The sequence below is a fragment of the Parasteatoda tepidariorum genome, chromosome 5 (genome assembly GCF_982258835.1).
Source record: "Parasteatoda tepidariorum strain Cologne lab strain chromosome 5, Ptep-v5.0, whole genome shotgun sequence".
Lineage (NCBI taxonomy): Eukaryota > Metazoa > Arthropoda > Arachnida > Araneae > Theridiidae > Parasteatoda > Parasteatoda tepidariorum.
In genome coordinates this window covers 95,776,470-95,800,762 of record NC_141759.1, presented here as the reverse complement: position 1 = coordinate 95,800,762, position 24,293 = coordinate 95,776,470, and the positions used below count along the sequence as shown (strand labels likewise).

General features: G+C 30.9%; 1 protein-coding gene across 3 annotated transcripts in view; it reads right to left on the bottom strand.

The window, feature by feature from the left end:
* Positions 1-24,293, bottom strand: part of LOC122270739 (uncharacterized) — a 108,387-nt gene that overhangs the window by 27,163 nt on the left and 56,931 nt on the right. The window contains exon 1 of one of the 3 annotated variants that reach the window (XM_087164556.1): positions 19,662-23,358. The exons of the other annotated variants lie outside the window; for them this stretch is intronic. Within the exon in view, the coding sequence (XP_087020682.1) occupies positions 19,662-20,184 (523 nt within the window). The 5' untranslated portion in view covers positions 20,185-23,358. Of the gene's footprint in view, positions 1-19,661; positions 23,359-24,293 lie in introns of those variants that run through there. 3 annotated transcript variants of the gene reach the window in all.

Here is a 24,293-nt window from a genome sequence, read left to right as displayed (position 1 = left end):
ATTTTGCAACTATTTGACTATTTTTGCTTGCTTTTTCAAGGGTATGGCTTATGGCATGCCATAATTACAATAAAGCGGTAAATTATATAAGTCTACGAATTATTTAGAAATAGTGGTGGATAAAAATCTACTAAATTGAATTTATTAAACCAAAAATCACAATTGATAAACTACCACTTCAAGATATATATTTGCTGTCCGGAGCAAGTTGGCATCTCTGCTTCAGGATCCGACTTAGCCTGATTGGGGCCCGGGGGAAAATTTTCTTTGGGGGCCCCCTCAGTTTCACTACTTCAGTAGAAGAACTGAATTTTATTGAGGTTTTTAAATTTTTATGTAACAAGAAAATTAACTAGAGCCTAAAATAGCTATAAAGGTCCCCTCCCCCTCCTATTGTCAGACGAAATATCGTTCTATCCATTTTATTGATTTTCTGACAATTCTATGCTCATCATGCCCGATGCAAATTTTCTGATTGTTAACTTTATCATCTAGCAGCGAAAAATCCATATCCTTGCTGACATTAGGACGAATTGCGCTAAATGTTCGCAATTTACGATGGTTCAATTAAGCCAATCAGAAGCCTGTATTTTTGAAAGCATATCGCATTTTGCGATATGTAAAAATACAGGATTTTGCTTAGCCAAATGTATCCATCTTAGTTGCGAAAATTTAGCGGAATTCCTCCCCGTAGAAAACCATGGATCTACGAAATATAGATTATGTTTTTACGATAGATTCATGAAGCAGTAAACATAAAACTGACGAATTTTACACTATACTGATAGTTGGTTTTAAAAAGTTTATAACAGAAGGAAACGTAAAATAAACTTTCTATTCGATTTGGGGGCCCCCTCTCATGTGGGGGCCCGGGGCAGCTGCCCCGTATGCCCCTGCCTTAGTCAGGCTCTGCGGAGCTTAATTTATAATTTTTATCAGAACCTTTCAAAAGTCAATATTTTAGTTTCAGAACATGACTATAAAAGATATCAATGAGCTCTTCAATTATTTTATTTGTCATCATTTATTTTGAAAAAGCAGGATATTTGCATACGTCAATGTGCTATTTAAACTTATGTTGGGTTCTGAAATCAAATGATCGTTTTTATGAAATATCTAATTCAAAAAGAAACATCCATTTATTTCGATCATATATATGCTTTCACTTTATTATTAAAGGCATCTTTTCAATTTTTACAAAATACGAATTAAAAAATTATTTTATAAATTTCTTAGTAGCATTCAAGTTAGATTCGGTATATAAATGAGTGCGTTGCTACTATTTCAGAAATTATTTAATGAAATAATTTAAACAAATCACGCAATAAAAGTAAACATAGATTGATCGCATCTACCAGTATTTCATTTTTATACCGTAGTATTTCATTTTTGCTTTTTAACCCTTTCGAAGGTGGTGGGAAGTATACTTACCACCTCTTTTTTTACCACTTTTAATTTAGATTTCCATTTGTTAATAACTTCAGCTTTTTTAAAGTGTGCTTGAATAAAATTGTTAACCATTTGCTAGTTTTAAAAAGCGTATAAAAATTATAAAATACATAATTCCTTTTGAAGTTTGTAGCATTTATAAAATTTATTTTTATAAATAAAGAAAAATAAAAGTCAATAAGTTCCTAATAGGCCGTGTTAAATATATTTACCACCCAAAAAAAAGGGCATTTTTATAAACTAAATGAGTTTTTTTTTCTTATATCAATTACTATTTTTAAAACAATTTCAATCCCAAAAGTATATTAACTTACCTTTACTAGAAATAAATGGCCCTTTAAAAGGTTATAGTGGTGAAAAATCTATAAGTATCTTATCTATAAACGCGATTTTGGAATTATAAAAACATCATAATACCTTTCGAGTAAATGTATAGTATTTATACTAATGTATTAATTATAAAATAAAAAGTGGTACAATATTTATTCCATTAAAATTTTTTTTATTTATAATTATTTTTCATAATCCTTTTATGTCTAAAATGTTGTATGGCGTTATTTCTTCACTATCATACCGAAAAAGCATTCCACTACATGAGCACAAAACTCTATTTCGACTTAAAACGCAAAGGAAAAAGACATTTTATTTATATTCTTTATAAGATCTTTATGTACATCTTTCTATATCTATTTTTTTTATAAAGAGTAAGCTAGTCATGACTTAGAACGAAATCTACTTCAGAACTTAGAACGAAATCGAATAAGCCACAAAAGAATATCCCAGATATCCGCAATAGACCCGCAGAATCCTTATAAATCACGTGAAAGATATATATATATATACAAAGTTAGTCTGGTTGTTATAGATGACGAGAGTGGTCTGCTTTAAATTTATAACTCTATAAATGGCAACTGGATATATTCACTACAAGAATAAAAAAAATAATCAATGCTCCTTTTTTAAAATCTTATTCAGTATAAGAAGGTATTTCATTTCTTATGGATAAAATAACCTTTTTGTGGAAAAGAAAATAAGGATAAAAATTTTGTGTGAGATTTATTTTGTGTTATAGAATCGTTTATGATAAGTTTATGAGAGAGTTATCATGAATTTATGAATACACAACACAAAATACATACACTATTAATCGTTCTTGTGGTTTAATGGCAAATTTGTTAATACACTAGATTGATATGATAAATTTGTTATTACTCTAGACACTATTGGTGCTTCACGTGGTTTAATAATAAATTTGTTAATACACTAGATAGTTATAATAAATTTGCTATAACACTAGAGCCAAATACGTACACTATTAATGTTTCAAGTGGTTTAATGATAAATTTGTTAATGAACTAGACAGTTATGATAAATTTGTTAATACACTAGATAGATGTAATAAATTTGTTAATACATTGGATAGTTATGATGAATTTATTACAACGCTAGAGCCATATGCGTACACTATTAATGTTTCATTTGGTTTAATGATAAATTTGTTAATATACTAGATAGTTATGATAAATTTGATATTAAACTAGAGCCAAATACGTACACTGTTAATGTTTCGTGTGGCTTATTGATAAATTTGTTAATGCACTAGATAGTTATCATAAATTTGCTATTAAACTAGAGCCAAATACATACACTATTAATGTTTCAAGTGGTTTAATGATAAATTTGTTAACGAACTAGACAGTTATGATAAATTTGTTAATACACTAGATAGATATAATCAATTTGTTAATACATTGGATAGTTATGATGAATTTATTATAACGCTAGAGCCATATACGTACATTATTAATGTTTTGCGTAGTTTAATGATAAATTTGTTAAACATACTAAATAGTTATGATAAATTTGATATTAAACTAGAGCCAAATACACTGTTAATGTTTTGTGTGGTTTATTGATAAATTTGTTAATGCACTAGATAGTTATCATAAATTTGATATTAAACTAGAGCCAAATACGTACACTATTAATGTTTCAAGTGGTTTAATGATAAATTTGTTAATGAACTAGACAGTTATGATAAATTTGTTAATACACTAGATAGATATAATAAATTTGTTAATACATTGGATAGTTATGATGAATTTATTATAACGCTAGAGCCATATACGTACATTATTAATGTTTTGCGTGGTTTAATGATAAATTTGTTAAACATACTAAATAGTTATGATAAATTTGATATTAAACTAGAGCCAAATACGTACACTGTTAATGTTTTGTGTGGTTTATTGATAAATTTGTTAATGCACTACATAGTTATCATAAATTTGCTATTACACTAGAGCCAAATACGTACACTATTAATGTTTCGTGTAGTTAATGATAAATTTGTTAATATACTAGAGAGTTATGATAAATTAGTGATTACACTAGACCCAAATACGTACACTATCATTTCGTGTGATTTTATAATAAATTTGTTTATACACTAGATAAGTTATGATAAATTTATTATTACACGAAAGCCAAATACGTACACTATTAATGCTTCGTGTGGTTTGCAATGCCGTAGCTCCACATAAGAATTCAAACTTCAGGGATGGGGCAAATTTATGACAGTTCCCTTATCAATAAAATTAATCTTAAATAATTTTTTTGTTCTTTTTTACTGCTTACGATGATTTCTATGATTAACTGAAATTTTCAAAATTTCAACAAAGGAAGGAAAAAAAGTTAAAATACAGGGGTTGGGCGAAAATATGGTAACACTTCTAAGCCAACTCTTTGCAAACAATTTTTGAAATGTTTTGGAAGGTTTTACACGGCAAAACTGTTGGCGCAGTTTGAAAGATCATGCTTGAAGCTTTTAGAAACATTGTATTTACCCGTGCAAAATTCGAATCGATCAAAAGGAGTGGAAGAAATAATTTATTTTTAGCTTTAATACGAGCAAGTTTGAAATCAAGTCTGATGCAATATTTATATCAGAATGCGTTTTTTTAACTATAGTATTATTGGACGAAACACATACATGGTCAACAGCATACGGTGGCACGCCTGTCACGGTAAGCCAACCATGTTTTAATTTTTCCGCATTTTTAGGAAAGATAAAAAAACAACCATGTTGTAGGTCAGGTCAAAAAATAAAAACAGAAAGTGATCTCTATATTAGGAGGACAGGAAAATAATATCATTTTTTATATTAAATTCAAACGATTACACTTTCCACAAGTTTTTTAATCATTGGTTAAAAAGTTTTTTATTAAAAATCAGTTAGTTATTGAGAAAAATATATGTGGAGAGGGAATTTCTGATCTAAGTTTTAAAAAAATTTTTGCTACCTAGTAAATGTTGCCGCTATCGAAGTTAATGAGAATCAGAAGGTAAGAAAAACCTCGCACCACAATTCATTATTTTTTTTCAGGTTTGGTCATTCTGAGTTATACAAGTCAGAATCGTAAAAGTTACTGGATTTAAACTGAAAGAATCTACCCTAGGTGTATATGAACGTCTATTGCAGTTGGATAAACATCGCAAATGTTTATAATAACAACTGTTCAGTAACTACATTTGTTAAACTCAAAAGCGCATACAACTCCGGATACCTTCCTTTAGGATTCTTTGCTTATATTGCAATTTTGGAAATCTTCCTTCCGGATTTTTTCGAAATTATTCAGTTTCCAGAATCTTATTTCCGGATTTCTTTTCGTACTGGTAAAATTTCTAGAACCTTAATTCTGGAATCCTTCGTACTGGTAAAATTTCCAGAACCTTATTTATGAATTTTTTTGTGATGGTAAAATTTTCAGAACCTTATTTCCGGATTCCTTCTCACTGGTTCAATTTCCAGAACTTTATTTCCGGACTATTTCTGCATTCCTTTGGTACAATTTCCAGAACCTTATTTCTGGATTCTTTCACGCTATTACAATATCCAGAACCATATTTCTGGATTCCTTTGTACTGGTGAAATGCCTAGAACCTTATTTCCGGATTCTTTCGTACTGGTAAAATTTCCAGAACTTTATATCCGGATTCCTTTATATTGGTACAATTTCCAGAACTATATTTCCGGATTCCTTCGTACTGGTACAATTTCCTGAACCTTATTTTCTTATTACTTCGTACTGGTACAATGACGAGTATCTTCCTACCAGGTATCTCTTTTACCATAAAATTCCGGGTACTTTCCTCCCGGATTCCTTTCTTGCATTTTGGGATACCTTTCTGAAGGATTCCACCCTCTACGATACTGAATAACTTCCTTCCGGATTCCTTCCATAACTTAAGAATTCCGGATATTTCATTCTAGTACCATTTTTGGTATTTAATAGATCATTTCACCATGAACTGCCAAAATTTACTTCTAATATTTTACCGTATAATTCCGGGTACTTTCCTCCCGGATTCCTTTCCTACATTTGGGATACCTTTCTGAAAGATTCCACCCTCTACGATACCGGATAACTTCCTTCCGGACTCTTTCCTTACGGTAAAAATTCCGGATACTCCATTTAGTACTTTTTTTTGGTATTAGGCAGGCCATTTCACCATGAACTGCTGAAAATTTATTTTAATATTGTACAAGTAAACAAGTCACTTTAATCTTAAAATAATTAGGTACGATTTTGGTGCATGCAGGTGATGAATGTCAAACGAATATCATAAATGAATAGAAGCGACATTACTTTTTGATCCCTCTGTTATATTGCATTAAAAAAGTAACACTTAATAAGGTTAAATAAAAAATATGAAATATATTTAATGATTCTAAATTGGCTTGGTTTAAGAAAAAACTCGTTAAATATTTATGTGAAGTGGTGTATTATAGTTAGCATAGTTACATCGCTAACAAATTTGAGGTTATCTTCCATTCTTTATTTACGTCTCTTTAATCGCTCTTCTAAGAGGAGAAAAAAATTCGAAACCCTCGTAAAAGTACTTTTTTTTAAATTCTTTGTGAAATACTTATTTTCGCAAAGCACTTCCAACCCTCATTAAAACGTTCCATTATGTTAGCTCGAAAACATGAGGTAATTACTAAAAGCCCATATAATGAGCCTAGTTGAATAATCTATTCAGAAAGAATGAATTATTTTTTTTATATTGAAAATGAAGGATCAGCTCTATAATTAGTCATAAAGATTTAATACTATATGTTTAAAAACAGTGATGAAAAATGATTCTTTAATATTTAAAAGAAACTAAGTGATAACATATATAGTTTCGATTTAAGAAATAAAATACGAAAAAAGCTACAATAATTGTTTGTTCTTTTAGATGACAGCTGTTAGGTTAATTAAAATTAATAAATCTATTAATTTTTGCGATTGTGTTGAAGTAAATACTGATGTATAAGGATAACACTGAGGAGCAAATTTTTTCTTCTTTTCTTTTCGTACTTTTTCTTTTATTTATTAATTTTTTCTGTTGCTATGGATTTTTGAACAGATCTTAGATATTTTGGCGTTTCTGATTTCAAATCTGCACTCGGTTTTTCGCTACTAACTACATTTTTTTTATGCAATTCAATAACATGTTCTGATCAAGCATTTTTTGAAATTTACTCCTCGAGTGAAAATTAAGCGTTTCCACATCTCTGCTACGTAGGGAGTGGTATTAACTACATTTCAGTTCATGATGCAATAAATTAAGGTCATATATTTTTCGTCTTAAATATTATTTTTAAAGGATCAGACAAGTGTATATCTATGCATGTAAACCTATACGTTCTTTCTAAACTTGTACAGTGCGCCAAAAAGGAGAAGAAAAAAAAACGGACCACCCTGAATAACTTTTGTTCCTAATGATCGGATTTTCACGTTTCATCTTAATGGCTCGAGGGGGTGACCGAAAATAGGCTGGTTAACAAGTGCAGACCATATTTTAAGTTACGAAATCAAACGCAAAAACGTACTTTCTCTTAATTAAAATACCTTTTTTCCGACGGATTTAGGTTTTTGACCCCCAGGATATAGGGGGTAGGTCTTGGAAACTTGGTCCCAATAGTTTGGTCAGGAGAGCGTTCCGAAATTTGGACCCCTTAATGTAAATTTTACATTTTGTGAATTTCGCTATATCTCGAGATCCAGAAGTTCCCTTGTCTTTAGGATTGGGTTTAAAAATTACAAGGCTACGGAGTTGAACATTAGCAGTCGCAAAAACCCTAAATTGGGTCAGTTGTTCAATGTCGGTCATAAAATTAAATAAAATACGAACATAGGGTTAACAGGAATTTTTTTTATATAAAGCTGCAGAAGTAAAATAATATGCGTTACCCATTTGTATCTAGTGTCTCTAAAAAATAATAGCACAAGTGTTTCTCGCTTAGGATTTATTTTTAAGAGATAATGTAGTTCTATTTACCACAATAAATAAATAATATAAATATTTGTATTTTAATCGGTAAGTCAATGAATGAAATATTCATTCTGTTAAAACAAAAAATTTCAATTACTACGGATGCATTGTAATTTTAGAAATTTTTTATCCTAGCGGTAGCAATGGAAATAATTAGAATTAAATTAGATAAATTAGAATTAAAAGAATTTTTTCCAACACACTAAACACAAGTAATTTAAACAAATATGTATAAGGTGGTTCTGCAAACAAATGTTTAAGTTCTAATAAAGTTTTAGAAAAAATCTATTTCAAAAACTTTTGAGCTACCACTTAAAAAATAATTTCCAACAGCCTCATTTATAAATATGTAGAGTCTGTTTAAAAAAAAATTACGTACTACCACTTTTTTCATATTTTGCTGACTAACCATTATTTATATATATATCATACCTACCAACTCTTCCGGATTTTCCGGAAGATTTTATTTTCATATTTAAAGTGGTAGCAATACTCAGGTTATTCCAATTAACTTTTTGAATTATAATGATAATTATAAATGAGTTTGACCACCACTACATATAAATAATTACAAGAAATATAAAAAAGCATAATAATCCCTGCACAAGCGAATTTCAACGGGATCAAAATATAAATATATTTTTGAGTCAGATTGTTTTTCGTTTATTGTTTTAAAACCACTCTGAAAATCCATTCTGGGAAAGAGTGAAAGTTGGCAGGCATTCATTGGACTAAAAGGTGTTAATCCTTTGCTTTTTGTTTTTATTCTCCGAGGAAACTTGAAAATTTTTAATTTAATATTTTCGAGCCACATTATTCTATAATTGTTACTTAGCATGTAGCTACCAACTTTTCCGGATTTTAGGAATAATTTCTTTTTGTATTTAAGTTGATTTTAATTTAACTATTAATCCCTTTACGATGTATAAATAATAAATCGCATATAAAGATGCATACTAATTATAATTATTGTTTTCAGTGATGATGTGCATGCCTAATTAAAAGCAGCAAACAATTTAAACTAGCAAATTTTTCTAGTTTATTTCGTTCCTTTTATTATTAAAAAGAAATGCATGGAAAAGAAAAGAATTTTTGATCGAAGTATAATCTCTTGATAATTTTAATGCGTGGTAGCAGTAATGAGTTGAATAGTTTAATTTTGTAATCAAACACTACAAAGCTGCTATTTAATTAGAAAAGATAAAAGAAAGTGGTAATAAGTACGATTCTATTTATTTTTTATTCGAAATAAAAGATTATCCTTGGCTACCACTTCTTTGGTTTGATTTTTGCGTAAATATTTGTTCATTTATACGCTCCATTGTTGCTACAATTTTAAACAAACATTGTTATTGTAACTTATAATTGGATATAGCTGTAAATAATTTTCAGTGCTCATTTCATTTTATTATTGTATTCTATTCCTTTGTATTATATTTGACAAGCAATGCTAGTTTAGTGCGCTCAATATCATAATTCTTAATTTAGGAGCTAGCTCCAACCCTTTTACTCTCATTATATCGTCGATTTGAAACTAAACCGTTGTAACTCGAAAAATGAGATTTTTGGGTCATTTCGTGTAAAAAAAGTCATCCTTTTAGAAAAACAACCTGTTATCTTTATAGTTCCATAAAGTTAATTCAAAGAGCAGATAAATCGTCATCGCATTGCCGCGATTAGCATTAGCGTGGAAAGTTTGAAATCGCTCTCCTGAAAAACTTGCTTTTTTGAGTTACCACGGTTTAGTTTCAAAGCGACGATATGTCTTAAGGCCTGGTTTCTTGGGACAGGACGTCGTCAGCTGCAAATCAGCGCTAACCTCTGATTGGTCCATTTGTGAGTTTGATAGTATACGTCATCGAACGCTCATCTTGAACTACAATTGCCATCCAACTCAACTGCAGTTGGATTACAACGTGACGTTAACCACAGAAGCAATGGCGGACAACATCCAACAGCACATTGAAATCACCCAAGATTTTGATTTTGACATTAAACATAGCTTCTTCATTAAACATAGCACTCTTCATTTAGCTCAGCTACAATGTGTTTTTTCTTGGACAAAGTCATTATTTGTTCTCTAAAACACTGGTCGACAATAACAAAATCAATACAAATTCAAAATAAATATTTGTTTACGTTATTAACGCATGCGCATTGAGAGATAATGTCTGCGGTGGACCGACTGCTCACGCTGAGCTAACAAAAAAGTATTTTTTTGGAGTCAGCTCTACGTCAACTTTACGCTGACACCCAAATAAGGTGCTAGTTCTAAGAAACCAGGCCTTGAGCTAAAAAACCAGTATTTTGTTGGCGTCAGCGGGACGTTGACGTCCCGCTGACGCTCAGATAAGGCGCTTGTCCTAAGAAACCAGACCTTTACTTTTATTTTTATGTCTACCTAGCATATGTCCTACACATCAAGATGAATCAGTTGGTGGCCCTTCGGGCCAAATACTGAGATTTAACGCATATCAAGCATCAAGCTCCATCGTTGCTTAGGAATTGGGCATCTGCGGCCAAAATTGGCTTTTTTCCCCATTCATCAAGAAAATTAACAAAGATCTTAATATTGAATACATATTATAACTCATACAAAATAGTGGTAGTTATATTTTATTCACTTTTTCAAATAAAGAGGTAGAAATAAAATGATACTAGCCGCCTTTGGCGACCAGCTTGACTACCCGTCAAAATTATCTTTTAAAACAGTGTTTCCCAAAGTGTGGTACGCGTACCTCCAGGGGTACGGGTACAGTTTAGAGGGGGTACGCATTCTTATTCTAAATATCTTGCAACAAACGAAAATTTTAAAAATTTTTATTCAAGAACAAAGCTAGCCATGAAAATTTACGATTGCGTATTTTTCTATTGGCTATTTTTTGCAGAGTTAACAGTTAATATTTAGTGGTGTCAACAGCCAGTTGTGATTTTTAGCTTTAGTGCAATTTTTTCATAGTAAAAAATACATTATTTTTTTAATCAGTGGTACACAGCGTTACAAAAAATTTAGAAAGGGTACACAAAAGTCATAAGTTTTGGAAGCACTGTTATAAAACATATAAACTTTAAAGGTAACCAAGCCGAATGCACAGCCCAAATATGTTTAAATATTCTAATTCTTCAACACAATCTCCAATTCTAACACATAGTTTTAAAGAATAATATTTAAAAAAAAATTTCCCACCGTCTCACTGTTGCCCTCGTGGCAGTACTTTGATTTCAACTTTATCTATTTTTAAGTTATGTCAATATTTTTCTCTCTTAATGTATTGAATTTTACAAAAGTAATAATTTAACGGCCGTCATTAAATTACAAAAACCACCGTAAGTATGAGTTCGGGACATTTTAGCATAGTCAGCTATTTTCATCTTTGTCGTTAGATAAGTTAGAAAAATCATCCCAGTGCTCTATTACGTGTTGTTATATCTAACTAACTATTCCACACTAGCTACATTATTACTTAAGAAGACCTAACAAAATGAATCTAAGTAAATACTTAGCAATTGGCTATACTATAGCCTACGTCACAGGTTGTGTTATTCCTACTAAATTTAACCCATGAACGGCATTTTCTGCGAGCCTAACTTCAAGCCACAAATAAACAAACGAAGTGTTTGATCGTTTAAATAGCTGCTCGCCAGATTTTATTGCATTATAAAGAAAAGTAATTGATATTAGATTTTTGATTAATAATTGATTTATGTGGATAGTGGCATTTATGTGGATAGTGGCATAGAATTTAGCATTGCGTCATGGTAAATGTTATTCCTACTAAGTGGAAGTAGTTGTGTTTTTTTTATATTATACCCAATTAAGTAATTGTTTTAATGCTTCTTGAAATAATACTTAAGACAACATAACAAAATGCTGAATAACTCTAGTGTTGCCAATGTATAAAGAAATACTCGAGAATATATATATATATATATATATATATATATATATATATATATATATATATATATATATATATATATATATATATATATATATATATATTCATTTTTTTTTTTTGCTTTCATTTGGATTTTTTTCATTTTTCAAATGCAAATGTGCAACTATAAGTCTTTCAAAATAGATTGTAGCACTTTTTTATTGTGAAGTTGACTTTAACAAGATCTATTTATGTGTATAATGTATCACAACTTTAAAGAAATGTGGAAATCATTAACATTTATTCTGATAACTTCCAAACCGTTGAGCGAAGTACATTTAAGGGACTCGGGAAACTACGCCTTCGCAACTGAAATAATTCTTTTAATGCACAAAGAGTCATTAAATTGTGCCGAAAGTGTTAAAGATTTAACGGGGCAGGTTGCTTTTAAGAACCCTTTCAAGCCCATTTTATTAGGATAGTTGAAACGAGAAAAGTTATTTTCTCGAAAAGTCATGAAACTAACACTTTAACCGCAAGGCAATTTAGACTTTAAGAGCCTTTTTACAACTATGATTAAAATAGTCAAAATAATGTCTTAACATATTAAATGCGCTTGTTACTTTGTGTTTAAACAACTGTTATGAAAATAGCTTGTACTCAACTTTATGATTTATTAATTACAAATAAGAGCGAGATATTTAACGTTTTAGATATTTATTACTTTGGGATAGACAGTTATTTATAAAGTTTAGATAAAGTCTGTAAATTTTCGAGACACATAAAGTACAGACAGAAAAAACATATGATAACTACATTCATTAAAAAAAAACTGTTAACCATTTACCATCACAAAGAAGGTTAACCATTTCTTCATTAAAAGTTAACCCTCTTCCAAAGAAGGATTGTTTTTAATCGTTTCACATTTTAAATTTTTGGAAAAGTGGCCACTGTTTCAACAAGTGACCACTGTTAAAAATGTTACAACTGGCAACTAGCAAACTCTTAGTTACCCTATTGCAAACTGTGTAACGTTTTCGTGGTTTTCCTCTCAATATGAAACAAACTATTTTCACTCAAAACTTTGAATGAAATTAACCCCAATTTTGACTTAATTTTTTAATTATTGTCTTATTGGAATTTAAAGTCCAATATGGAAAATTAGTCTAAATGCTTAATTTGTGAGTGCTCTTGTTTTTTGGGTTATGTTTAAATTTAGAAGGCTACGGATTTAAACATCTAGTTGGGCGAAAATCTGATATAGATAGGCAGTCAAATGCTGATGAGAAAATAAAGTATTTTGAAATTGAATATGCGCTAATTACTTTTATTTTGAAATACTCAGAAGTGAATATAATTATTGCAAGCACTGATATCTCACAAGTAAATAAGTTTGTGGTAAAATAAAAATTCTCACATTTTTTACTAATTTGATTAAAAATTAATCTAGTAAGAGGGGGAAAAGAAAATAAGGTCATGAACGAAGCTATCGTTGAGCAAAAAGTTCGTTGCTGGTCTAATTTTGATATTTTCTGTGGAAGAATTTTTACTATTGGAAACGAAACTAAGAGCTTTAGGTTTTAAAAGTCTGCCACAAAAGAAAACATTTTGCAAAAACCCTAGTAGTTGGCAGGCTGCTTTAGTATTAAATTATTGACTAAATATGATGTAAAATAATTTTAACCACCACGAGATGCAAAACATTCAAACATACTTACAAAATTACATTATTTGGAAAGCATCGGTTTTTAACATTATTCAAAATTACTGCAACCTTAATTAAGTAGTTAAGTAGCGCACTTGCCAATTTTAAAGATTTTTACAAACGGTCTTTTTTAGTTGCAGGGAATTTTTATACTTTAATACATTACCTTAGGTTTGAAAAATTAAATTTAAGATTATTTTAACCACAACAACATAAAGAATTTATAAAACGCATATAGAACTCTGAAAATTCTGCATAATTGAAAAAAAATCTAATATAACATAAATGATTTTACTCCTTCTTTTCAACTACCCAAATGAAAAGTCTTTACCAAAAATCGTAAAAGCTGGCAGTTCTGAGTTGAGACATATTATCGTGCTTCAAAAACTTGATTGCACGATATTAATACGTTGAATGCCGTGAGGGTGCACCGGTAAACGGCACTGAGTTTGTTCGTAGCGCCACGGGGGTCACCGGCATACCCTGCAACTGCTACGGAATTTCCGTAGTTTCAGAAATCTTCTTTTCAGACGGTAGCAAAATTAATGTCTTAATATTTAAAAAAAATTAATTTTAGCGTAACTTGTCCACTATTACTTATAAAAGTGCAGGCCATATGGCTAGATTCTTAAGTTCTGATAAACGTTTTATGAGAGATCCATTTGCTTTAAAAATTTCTACTTTGGTTCGCTACCACTAGAAAGAATTATTTTCAAAATCTTCATAAGTTGGAGGGTATGGTCACCGGTGAAGCCAAGATTATTAGAAACACATAATTCGAGTAAATTTTCAATATTATTATCGTCCCTAAAATTGTTTGAAGAAATTAATGCAATATAGAACACACAAAAATAACTTATTTTTATACACAGAGATGCCAACTTGCTCCGGACAGCGAATAAATATTTTCAAGTGGTAGTTAATTAATTGTGATTCTTGGTTTAATAAATTAAATTTAGTAGTTTTTATCCACCACTATTTCTGAAAAATTCGTAGGCTTAAATAATTCCCCACTTTTCTCACAATTTGTGTGCTAAACCCCTAAAAAAACAAGCAATACCTGTCTAATATTTGCAAATTTAGTTTGTATTCAACTTGTTAAGGTTCAAATTGCAAAGAAAAAAAAAGCGTTATTTAATTTAATACTTCATTTATATTGGTGCAAATTTGCACCACGTTAAAGGCAGTTACATGTTAAACCTATTTTTTTTAAAGTGTACACATTTAGTCATCAGAAAGTTATAATATTATGTCTTAAACTCAGTTTATGAAAGAGTACGCCATGAAAAAGGTTCCTTTATATAAAAAAAATGGCAAGGGATTTACTTTTAAATGTATGTACTTACCTTAAAACTACCAGTTAGGTTTGTCCGATACTTTCATTACGAGTTTGATATGCATGTATTTGCCCTTTAGAGCTATATGTGCTGCGTCTTTTTAATCTAGAACATTACCAATGAATATGGTACCAGCATTACCAATATTAAAACTTAAATAACCTACCATTTTTTTTTTTTATAAAATAACCTTTTGCATTCCTGTAAAATTTTGTGTAGTAAGTTTTGTAAAATTTTCAAACTTTCCGTTTCATTTCATTTCCAGGACAAATATTTTCCACAAAAAGCGTAAAAGTTTTATGGCATGGTATGGAATTAAAGATAGTAAACCAGTAGATAAAATGTTCGAAACAAGTTAAAGTGTTTTTAGTAATTATAATAGTATCCATCAAAATAACTTTCCTTTGCAGTAACAGATTCAGCATTCTGGACTAGGTCCTTCAGTCGAAAGGAATGCTAAGAATCTTCTGGAAAGAAAAATTCCGAGATACACCGGAAGAGTCAGCGATACAATTTAGTAGGAGTGGAGATACATTTAATTAAATCAGGAAAGTCTTGACTCCTAAGCTCAAGGATGGCGAACTTGCAGTTACAGTTACTGAATAAAGATTTCACCACAATTATGCTCCATCTCAGGGGAATAGAGTAATTACATCAAAGGCGAAAGATATTTGTGGTTAGAAGGAAATGATTCCGGAATAAGTCATAATTATGTCGGAATTGTGGAGAGTTGCAAATGTCGAGGGAATATTGCCTCAAACTGCAAGCGTTGCACCATTATATTTTTCTTCCAATACTCACCTGGGTTGACATTTCATCGATTCATGCGTATTAGGGCAAATTTGTTGGCCACTCTTTCAGGATCTGCATATTAGGTAGGCCAACGTTGCTCCCACAGTAAGGACAGATTGTACAGAGAATGAAAGAACACCCTTGCCTTGTCTGGGATTCGAACCCAGAACCTTTCTGATGCAAGGCCAGTTTTCAGACCCCTACCGGTCAGCTCCATTTTATTCTTAGTCCGAATTATGGGATAATGGAATAGGATGTGTTTTACTGAATCAAAATTTTGATAATGTTTACATTTCAAATGCTTAAATTCCGAATTTTCGATTGGAATTTATGTAATTTTTTTTAAAAGTTAGCTGAAATAGCAAGCTGAAAAATATTGAAACTTCATTTTTTAGTCTTTCTAGGAAATGATTTCAATAAGTCCTAAATATGTCAAAACTGGGAAGAATCTCAATTTTAAAAATGCGTCGTGAACGATTGTATCAAGGTGTTATATCATTATATACTGAGCGTCAGGTGTCAAATATGAATGTGGCTCACCCTATGAACGGGTATTTGTGGCAGTGTGGCGTGGGTAATGTTGCTCGCCTCCGTGACTTTGGTTCACAGGTGCCCACTAGGTAACGATAAATGAGCAACACTTCCGGCATCTTCTAAAGCGAAGAACGAAAGTTTAGTGCCTGCCGTTATTTAACTAAGCGTCAGGAAGCGGAATCTTAATGAAACAGGATACATTTCATTGCAATGAACTGATTCCAGTGTTAGAATTTTAAATGTTTAAATTGGTGAATTTTTGTTCCCTTTGTTTATACAATTTTCTTCGATATTCCCACTTGATACAATTAAATTCTTAATATAATAAGTCATAAGTTTGTAAAAATTGTGGAGAGTCTCAATTTTAAAGTATTAATGGCAAAAAAAATTGTGAGTTAATTAATAGCACAAATATGAATTTATTTAGTGTATTTCTTAGATCTACTTAGATATGATTTCAGAATCGGTCATAAACATGTCACAATTGCGGAAAGTTTTATTGTTATGTGATAATGTCGAAGAATATTTTATATCATGCTGCTAGAGTTATCTGTATATATACTTCTCTTATGTGGCAGCATTAACTCGAATGTTTCCCTTTCTTGTCAATAATATTATTATTTATTCATTTTGTTAGTTAGTCTTAAGAAATCATTCAAGCAGTGTTGAATAGTATTTTTTTTAGAATAATGTCGCATTTTTTTTCAGAAATAAAAACATCGTTAGGAAGTAATTATTTAAGACTTATTTTTGATCCTTTCTAAAATGGCTGAAGAAATTTTAAACGCAAACGTTGCTATGGTAACGCACACTCTCATCTATATATATATTTCTCTTACACGGCGATAAAAAAAAGCCTCATTACAACTCTCCGAATGGCAACGCTAGAAAATCAACCAATAATTGCCGCTAAAAATGTCACATGCCAAATCTAGATTGGGTGGCTCAACATATAGCGCTTCTAAAAACGGAAACTGAAATAACCAGAGTGTAAAATATTATGTGCTTATGCGCATCGTATTTTTTGTTAAATAATTTATTTATTATATATCAGTTTATAGATGGTAACGAGAAGAGTTTTGTGGTTGCTATGGTGACTAATTAGAAGGTAAATTGTTTTTTTGAGTGAGTGTGAGATTTGTTTTTTGGAACTGCGATGCTGTAATTTTATTGTTTAGTTAATAAATCTTCCTTTTATATTAAACGTGATAGTAGTTTCCTTAATTATTTGATTCGAAGTCCTTGAAGTTTTATTTGAGGTCAGTTTATTTTGTATTTTTTGACAAGAGAGAGCATTCTCACCAAACGAGATTTCTTCCGAAATTCAATGTTTTGTTTATGCAGGGTTTTTCCATTGCAATTTCTCTTATTTAAATTTTTAATAGACTTAATTATAGCCAAAATTTTAACCTTTTTAAAGAGATATCAGTTTTAGAAATTTTATCTTAAGATTTTATACTATAGCACATTTCTAATAGGTTTAACGAATTACATGTCATTTATTTGAATTCAAATTTATTTTAATGACTTAGTATTTATTAAAAAGATGTAATTTTTTTTTAAAAAAAAAGTTGTTATATGAATTTGAATGATTGTTTTCAATTCTTAGAATTTTGTGCATTTGCAATGTACCTAAGTTAGTAGCGAGCGAAGCGAGCTTGGTTTGCGAAGCAAATCATATAAGATTGCGTAGCAATTTTCGGGGGTTGGCGAGCGTTAGCGAGCAGGGGGCACAGCCCACTAGTATTAATTATTAGTGACGGGGCTTTCTTTTTTTTGAGCAATAGCCTATGTATTATGTGATACTCAAGTTAGGGCTCGAGAGATGCGTGAGTAAGTAGTACAGCACGTAGCACTGGGATGAGTTTTCTCTCTTATCTCAAGACAGAGATGGAAATAGTTTTAATACTTTTGCTGCCTGAATTCATACTTACGAAGGTTTGCGTGCTTTATTGCTGCCGGGCAGATTTTAAATTATTACTAAATTTCAATATCGCTTACATCTCTTAAAAATAGTTAAAATTGAAACCGGGATACTTCCGCGTGGGCGACAGCTAGATGGTTAAAAAAATTGGTTAATTTATACATTGTTTAAAACTAAGAGAGGTCTTAGGATTGGAGGATGGCTTGAAGAATTAGAATATTTAAATACAGTTGTGTTGCGTATTCGGTTTGGTTACTATTAAAGTTTATTTTAATTAGATAATTTTGAAAGGTGACTAATCTGGTCATCAAATGCGGCTAGTACCATTATATTAATAGTGTCAAGAAACTGACTAAAAATAAAATAGGATGCATTTTACGAAAACAGAATTTTTACAGTGTTTACATTTTAAACGTTTAAATCAGAGAATTGAAAAATTAGTTTAGCAATTAACAGGCTGTGAAAAAACATATTTATCAAACCCAAATTTATGAGGAAATATAATTTATGCATATTTACCAATTTATGCAACATCGAAACTATCGTTGAAAATTTAGGCTTGAATGCTACTAATATATACAAAAATAATATATATACTCAATATTTTAAATTGTCTGTTCGTTTTCTTATGATAAAAAATAAGATAACAAAACTCAACACATAGGTCATTTTAAAAGAGTTCGTGGGCTATTGCCTTACCCTTGGGTCATAGATTCATCACCACTGTCCCAAAGCAAAGCTGCCGAATCTTTTTAATTTCGAGAAAGATTATGGTTTTTTAATTATATATAGATACAAGTCCTTACAATATGCTTAAAAAATATTAAGTTAAAACAATTTCTGCTTACGATTGTAATATTGATTATTATTTCGCTACCACATCGAAAAATCTTTATTAAATAATATAAAAAACGGATTCCATTATATGACATAAACTTGAGCCATTAATTGTTGCATTTTATGCAATCTGTCTATTGTTTTTGCTTATGTTCTCATTACAGGATGTATGGGAAAAGGGCCATTATTGGCCTCAGGAGCCCAGCTAGACCACATGACATAGGAACGGCAAGAGAAAAATAAATGGAACTTACATCCATAGCATTTTACTTTTAGACGGAATAATAATAGTTTAATTCACCACAACTTTGTTTAAAATAAAAATTACTTCCAACTAATACTTGTTAAAAAGTAAAGTTAAAGTAATTATAAGCTTTTTAAAATAGCCACGCCCACATTTAAGTTACCACTTCTTTATTTTATTCTCATATAGTCGCCACTATGTAGGAAGAGTAAGTAAGAGTTTCGAAAATAAAAATTAAAAAACCGCTAACGTTAAGGTTTTTTTGCCTCCACTTTAAATATTGCTAATAAATTTTTCCACAGAATTGAATCATTTAGCAAAATTGCAATAAAACAAAAATGTAGAGAAGATACTGTAAATAGAACTTAGGTTAACAAATATCAACATGAGTTTGATAATCGGAGAGAGGGTATTGATAACACGAAATGTTATCAATCTTTAGGTTAAATTTTTATTAAATAGTGATAAAAACGTTTATTCGTTAAACTCCACAACATATTTTTTACATTTAATATTTGAATTAATATTTTTATAAGTTGACTGACTCGTGCTGACAACTCAAAATAAAAATGCTACAAGCTTTTCAAAACATATAAAGATGTAAATTTTAGAATTAATCGAATGTATTTAATTAACTCACCAAGCTCATCAATGATTGGAGCCATTCTTAGTGTCAATCCCACCAAAAAGAAGCTCAGCATAATTAGGGAGAGGGCAACCACCACAATAGCCAACCTGGCTCTTTTCGAATGTTCGAAGTCTCTACCAACTCCACTACTTCTTCGATTCGAACTATCTTCAGAGTGCAGTCTTTGTCTTTTGCAACCACTACCACGTCTACACTTGTGGACCTTACGGCTACCATTACCGGACATATCAATGGCAAATACTTTCTTTTTTCTTTTCTTCTTTTTCTTTTTGATCATAGAGTCCGAAGGATCTGGTTCTTTGGATGAAGACGGTGGCGTGGTGAGCAAGCGAGGGAATTCGTCATTTTTGGTGAACCACAGGGGACCTTTACCTCCCCCCTCAAAGTACTGATTTTCGTACTGACTACTGATGCAGCTTGAGCTGTGGCTTTTAACTGAGCACCTTGATTTGGAAGGACAAGGGAGATGCAGATGACAGGAGTCGGTCAAATACTCTTTCTGCTTTTCTGTCATTGTCAGACAGATTAATTTGTCAGATTTCTTAAGATTTTCACCATATGTCTTTGAACGCACAAAAAATGGCGATTGTCTTGATTGTTCAAATCAATGAAATCTGAACGTCATAGCATTTAGTTGTGGTGACATTTCTTACAAAGGTTGGAATGACATAGTTCAATGAGTTGTAATGGTGTGACTTATTGTAAAAGGTCACGTGAGGGATTAGTCAAATACGTCTTTGAACACACAAAAAATGGCGAAAGTCTTGATTGTAAAATTAATGAAATATGAATGTCATATCATCCAGTTGTGGCGATATTATTTTTTTACAAATGTTATAATGCCTTAGTTTAATGAGTTGTAATGTTCAGACTTATTATAAAAAAGTTTTCTTGCACTACACTCATTTTTATTTTATGAGGCTTCAGTTTATTTCACCGTGCTTAAGTTATTATAAACACAAACTGGACAGTTAGTGTTCGTTTCAGGTTTTAAAAAATATTTCTTTGAAGATTAGATTACTTTGAAGACCATCAAACTCCAACATTCATTTATACTTTAAAAAACATTGTCAGAATTTGAAGACCACAAATAAACATTGTTTAATTTTAAGATCACAATGCTTCAATTGAACATTGAACATTGTTTAATTTTAAAAACATTGTTTAATTTTAAGATCACAATGCTTCAATATTTATCAGTTTCTAAGTAATACTAAAACTCTTATTTCTTTGAAGATTAGATTACTTTGAAGACCACAAAACTCCAAAATTTATTGATACTTTCGAAAACAGTGTTTGAATTTAAAAAAACACAAAGCTCTATAAAGAATACTTTTAAAACGTTGATGGAATTTGAAGACCACCAAGTTCCAAAACTTCTCGATTTTTAGGAAAATGTTTGAATTTGAAGACCAAGCTCCACATTTATTGATACTTCAAGCAAATTTTTGAAATTTAATTTTTTTTTTCAGAAAATATATCATGTAAGAATTACTGAATTTCTTTGAGAAGTTCAAACGGTAAAAATGCGGAACAGAGTAAGAAAATTCTCCAGAAAAAGTTCCAACACCGAATAAAATCAAGGTTAGACTATAAGTTATGAAAGGACACCACATCAAGATGTTCTTAAAAAAACAATTTCCAAAAAATATGTACTTGGAAGCTTCAAGATACCCATAAATAGATACTATCTTTCCTGAATTAATATTGATTGTTACGAAACAAAGTTTTGATATGTTTAGTGAAATGCAATGTTATTTTGTCTCAGATATTGAGCAAACAATTCATTTAAATACATTTGTGTACTTCTAGTATCAATGAAATTGAATGATTGATCACAGTGATTCTATTGATGAATGAAGATTTAAGTATGAATAACACAGACATGGTTTGTAACACCGAATTAAGTACGCTCATTAGTAACACTGATAAAAATATGCATAGTAACACACAGATATTAAATGTTACACATACTTAAGTAAAACAAATTCAGGTATGCATATTCAGTTCAAAGCATATTAAGGGAAGTGTAAAATTTTTCAGGTTGGAGGCAATTAAATAATTATGCATATTGTTTACCGAGAACTGAATATAGGAGATTAAACTGAAATTAATATTTGAGCATATTAACATCAAAGTTCAGTTTTATAAAGCTTAAGTGCATTTAATTAAAGTTTTGTTTTGAAATAACGAATCATTAGAATTAGAACAAAGAAATGCCGTTTAAACAAATAGGAAGAAAATAAATTTTAAATTGATTTGTTTAATGTCTTATGTTAAATTATGCACAGAAATTTAGCGAAAGATGTTTGCAATATTTCTCAAATGCAAATAATTTCAGGATTGATTAAAAATAAAGGAAAGAAAATTTATTTTGCGTTAGATTATAAGTAATAGTGAAGTAGTTTACTGTAATAGTAGATTAAATAACAAATAGACAGTAAAAAGAAGATAATACATCTATGTTTACTAAAATTCTGAATAGTAAACAAGGTAAGAGATAAACAAGATTATCTTGATCTGATCAGATTTCGATAAAAACGAAGTGATTCTAAGCGTTTCGCAAGATAGAAAAAAACACACATTATAAAGCCAAACTTCGAAACAAGTGCTGAAAGATTTTGAAAGTAAGCATCATAAAATGTATATCTTTCCTTAATTACTGATTTAACAATTTTACATTTCAGTTGTGTCATATCTAATGTCTTCGGTAAAAAGCCTGAAAATTTCTAATAGCATGAAGTAACAAAAAATGAGTAAAAAATTAATCATGGCAGCTATTAGAAACCATCGAAGAAGGAAATTTCCAATCATTTTCTAAACTGATTTCACATATGTTTCGATTCATAAATTCTTCCGGAATTAAACTATGTACACAAGTAAATCAGTCCCTCAAACAAAGGAACCTAAAGTTTCTTCTTATTTTTAAATAGACATTTAAATAGTAATATGTTTAGATTAGTTTACGATTAATTATTAAATAACAGAGAACTAAGAAGAAGAAATTAGGTTAGATTTTCATAAGCATAACATATTGTCAACTAGAAATAAAGAAGCTAAAAGAATTGAATCAAGAGAAATCAACCACTTTAAAAAGACACGAAAGATGAAATGTTATGTCACCAATTAGTATCCTTTAAAATATGTAATCATCTGCCACATTCAACAAGTTCCACAGTCGCCAATACCTTCTCCTGATATCACGTTAAAAGTAGGATCCTTATAATGATTTAGTACCGGGGGATAACGTTGGCGGGATTATATCTCCCATTTTCGATTAAAAAAACATAATCTTTCGCCATCAACGAGGCGTAAGAAATGCCAACTTCATCAAAATATCAAATTTACACGAGCCAAAAATTTCCGGCAGTGGATGCCTAGGCAGAGATGATTTCTTATCGATCTGCGCATGCGTATCAGCGATGCTGTGACATCATGATTCGGGATCAAGCCTCCCATTGGATTCCTGAAGAAAGGTAATCTCCCAACAGGCTGTTGAGTGCTTTCCTCCCTCTAATATGTAATTCTTTTGCTTATTTGAGCGTTCCCAGAGAAACAAATGTAGCTACCACAATAAACCCACATTAGTCGCCAAATAGAATAAAATAAAACTAGTTGACCCCAGACACATTTTTCATCCTGTAAAAGGATGCATCTGTATTTGGAAATTACGTTGTTCCGATTGCATGATTTCATGAATCTTTCCACAGATTTAACCGTAGTAATTGAATTCTTGCACCTTCAATCCTTTCCCTCTTGAATTTATTTGAAAATTCCCTTCTGCTGAGATGCCACGTGTGACTAAAAATTTAAGAAGTAATGGGAATTCAATTCATTTAATTATACCATCGTAGCTAGTACCATGATTTACACTGCAAATTATTCTTATTTAAAGAGAAAACATTTTTTGCATTCGCTTTCAACAGAAAAGTGAAAGAAATAGGTTAGAAAAAGCAGCTGAATTTAATCTCTTTTGTCCCGCAGTGGACGTGAAGATCGTAAAGACACCGTTCCAATAGAACACATAAGTCAAGCATCAATACAGCTGCGGTCAGTAAACGGGGGGGGGGGGTGACCGCATTGATCAGCCTGTGTAGGTACCGAGGGTGAGCAATATCGGTCGTCGTTAAATTGTTCTACTGAAAAGTGCTCGACTTCGCGCTCCGGTCGTCGGGCTACCAAAGCAGGAGAGCCATCCCCTCTGCAGAGGATCGAAATTGCGGGCATGTCTTCGGATCATCCTCAGGGATGTTTCCCAAACCGTTGTCAATAGCCCATTGTGCAGCTCTAGTGTGCCGTAAATAAAGTACCTACCTATCTACTTTTAATAGATTTTTGCCTTTTATTCGCCGTTATTTTTGCAGTTTTAGTCGCTGGTGGCACAATGAATGGTTAAAAGTGGTAGCAACATAAGTGTAATGTCTACTTTTTAATATTGTTGATTTAAAAATACTGCATTTAGAACCGGAAAAAAAAGTAGTGTTAGCTTTAGAAAAAAAGCAAAGAGAGAGAAAGTAAATTGGAAAATCAGGATTATCCTAGTTTCGGGATAGTTGCTAAGCCTTATGTTTTAGCTCTGCATGATATTTGAAGTGATAGTAAATAAAATGGTCAGCCGAAGTA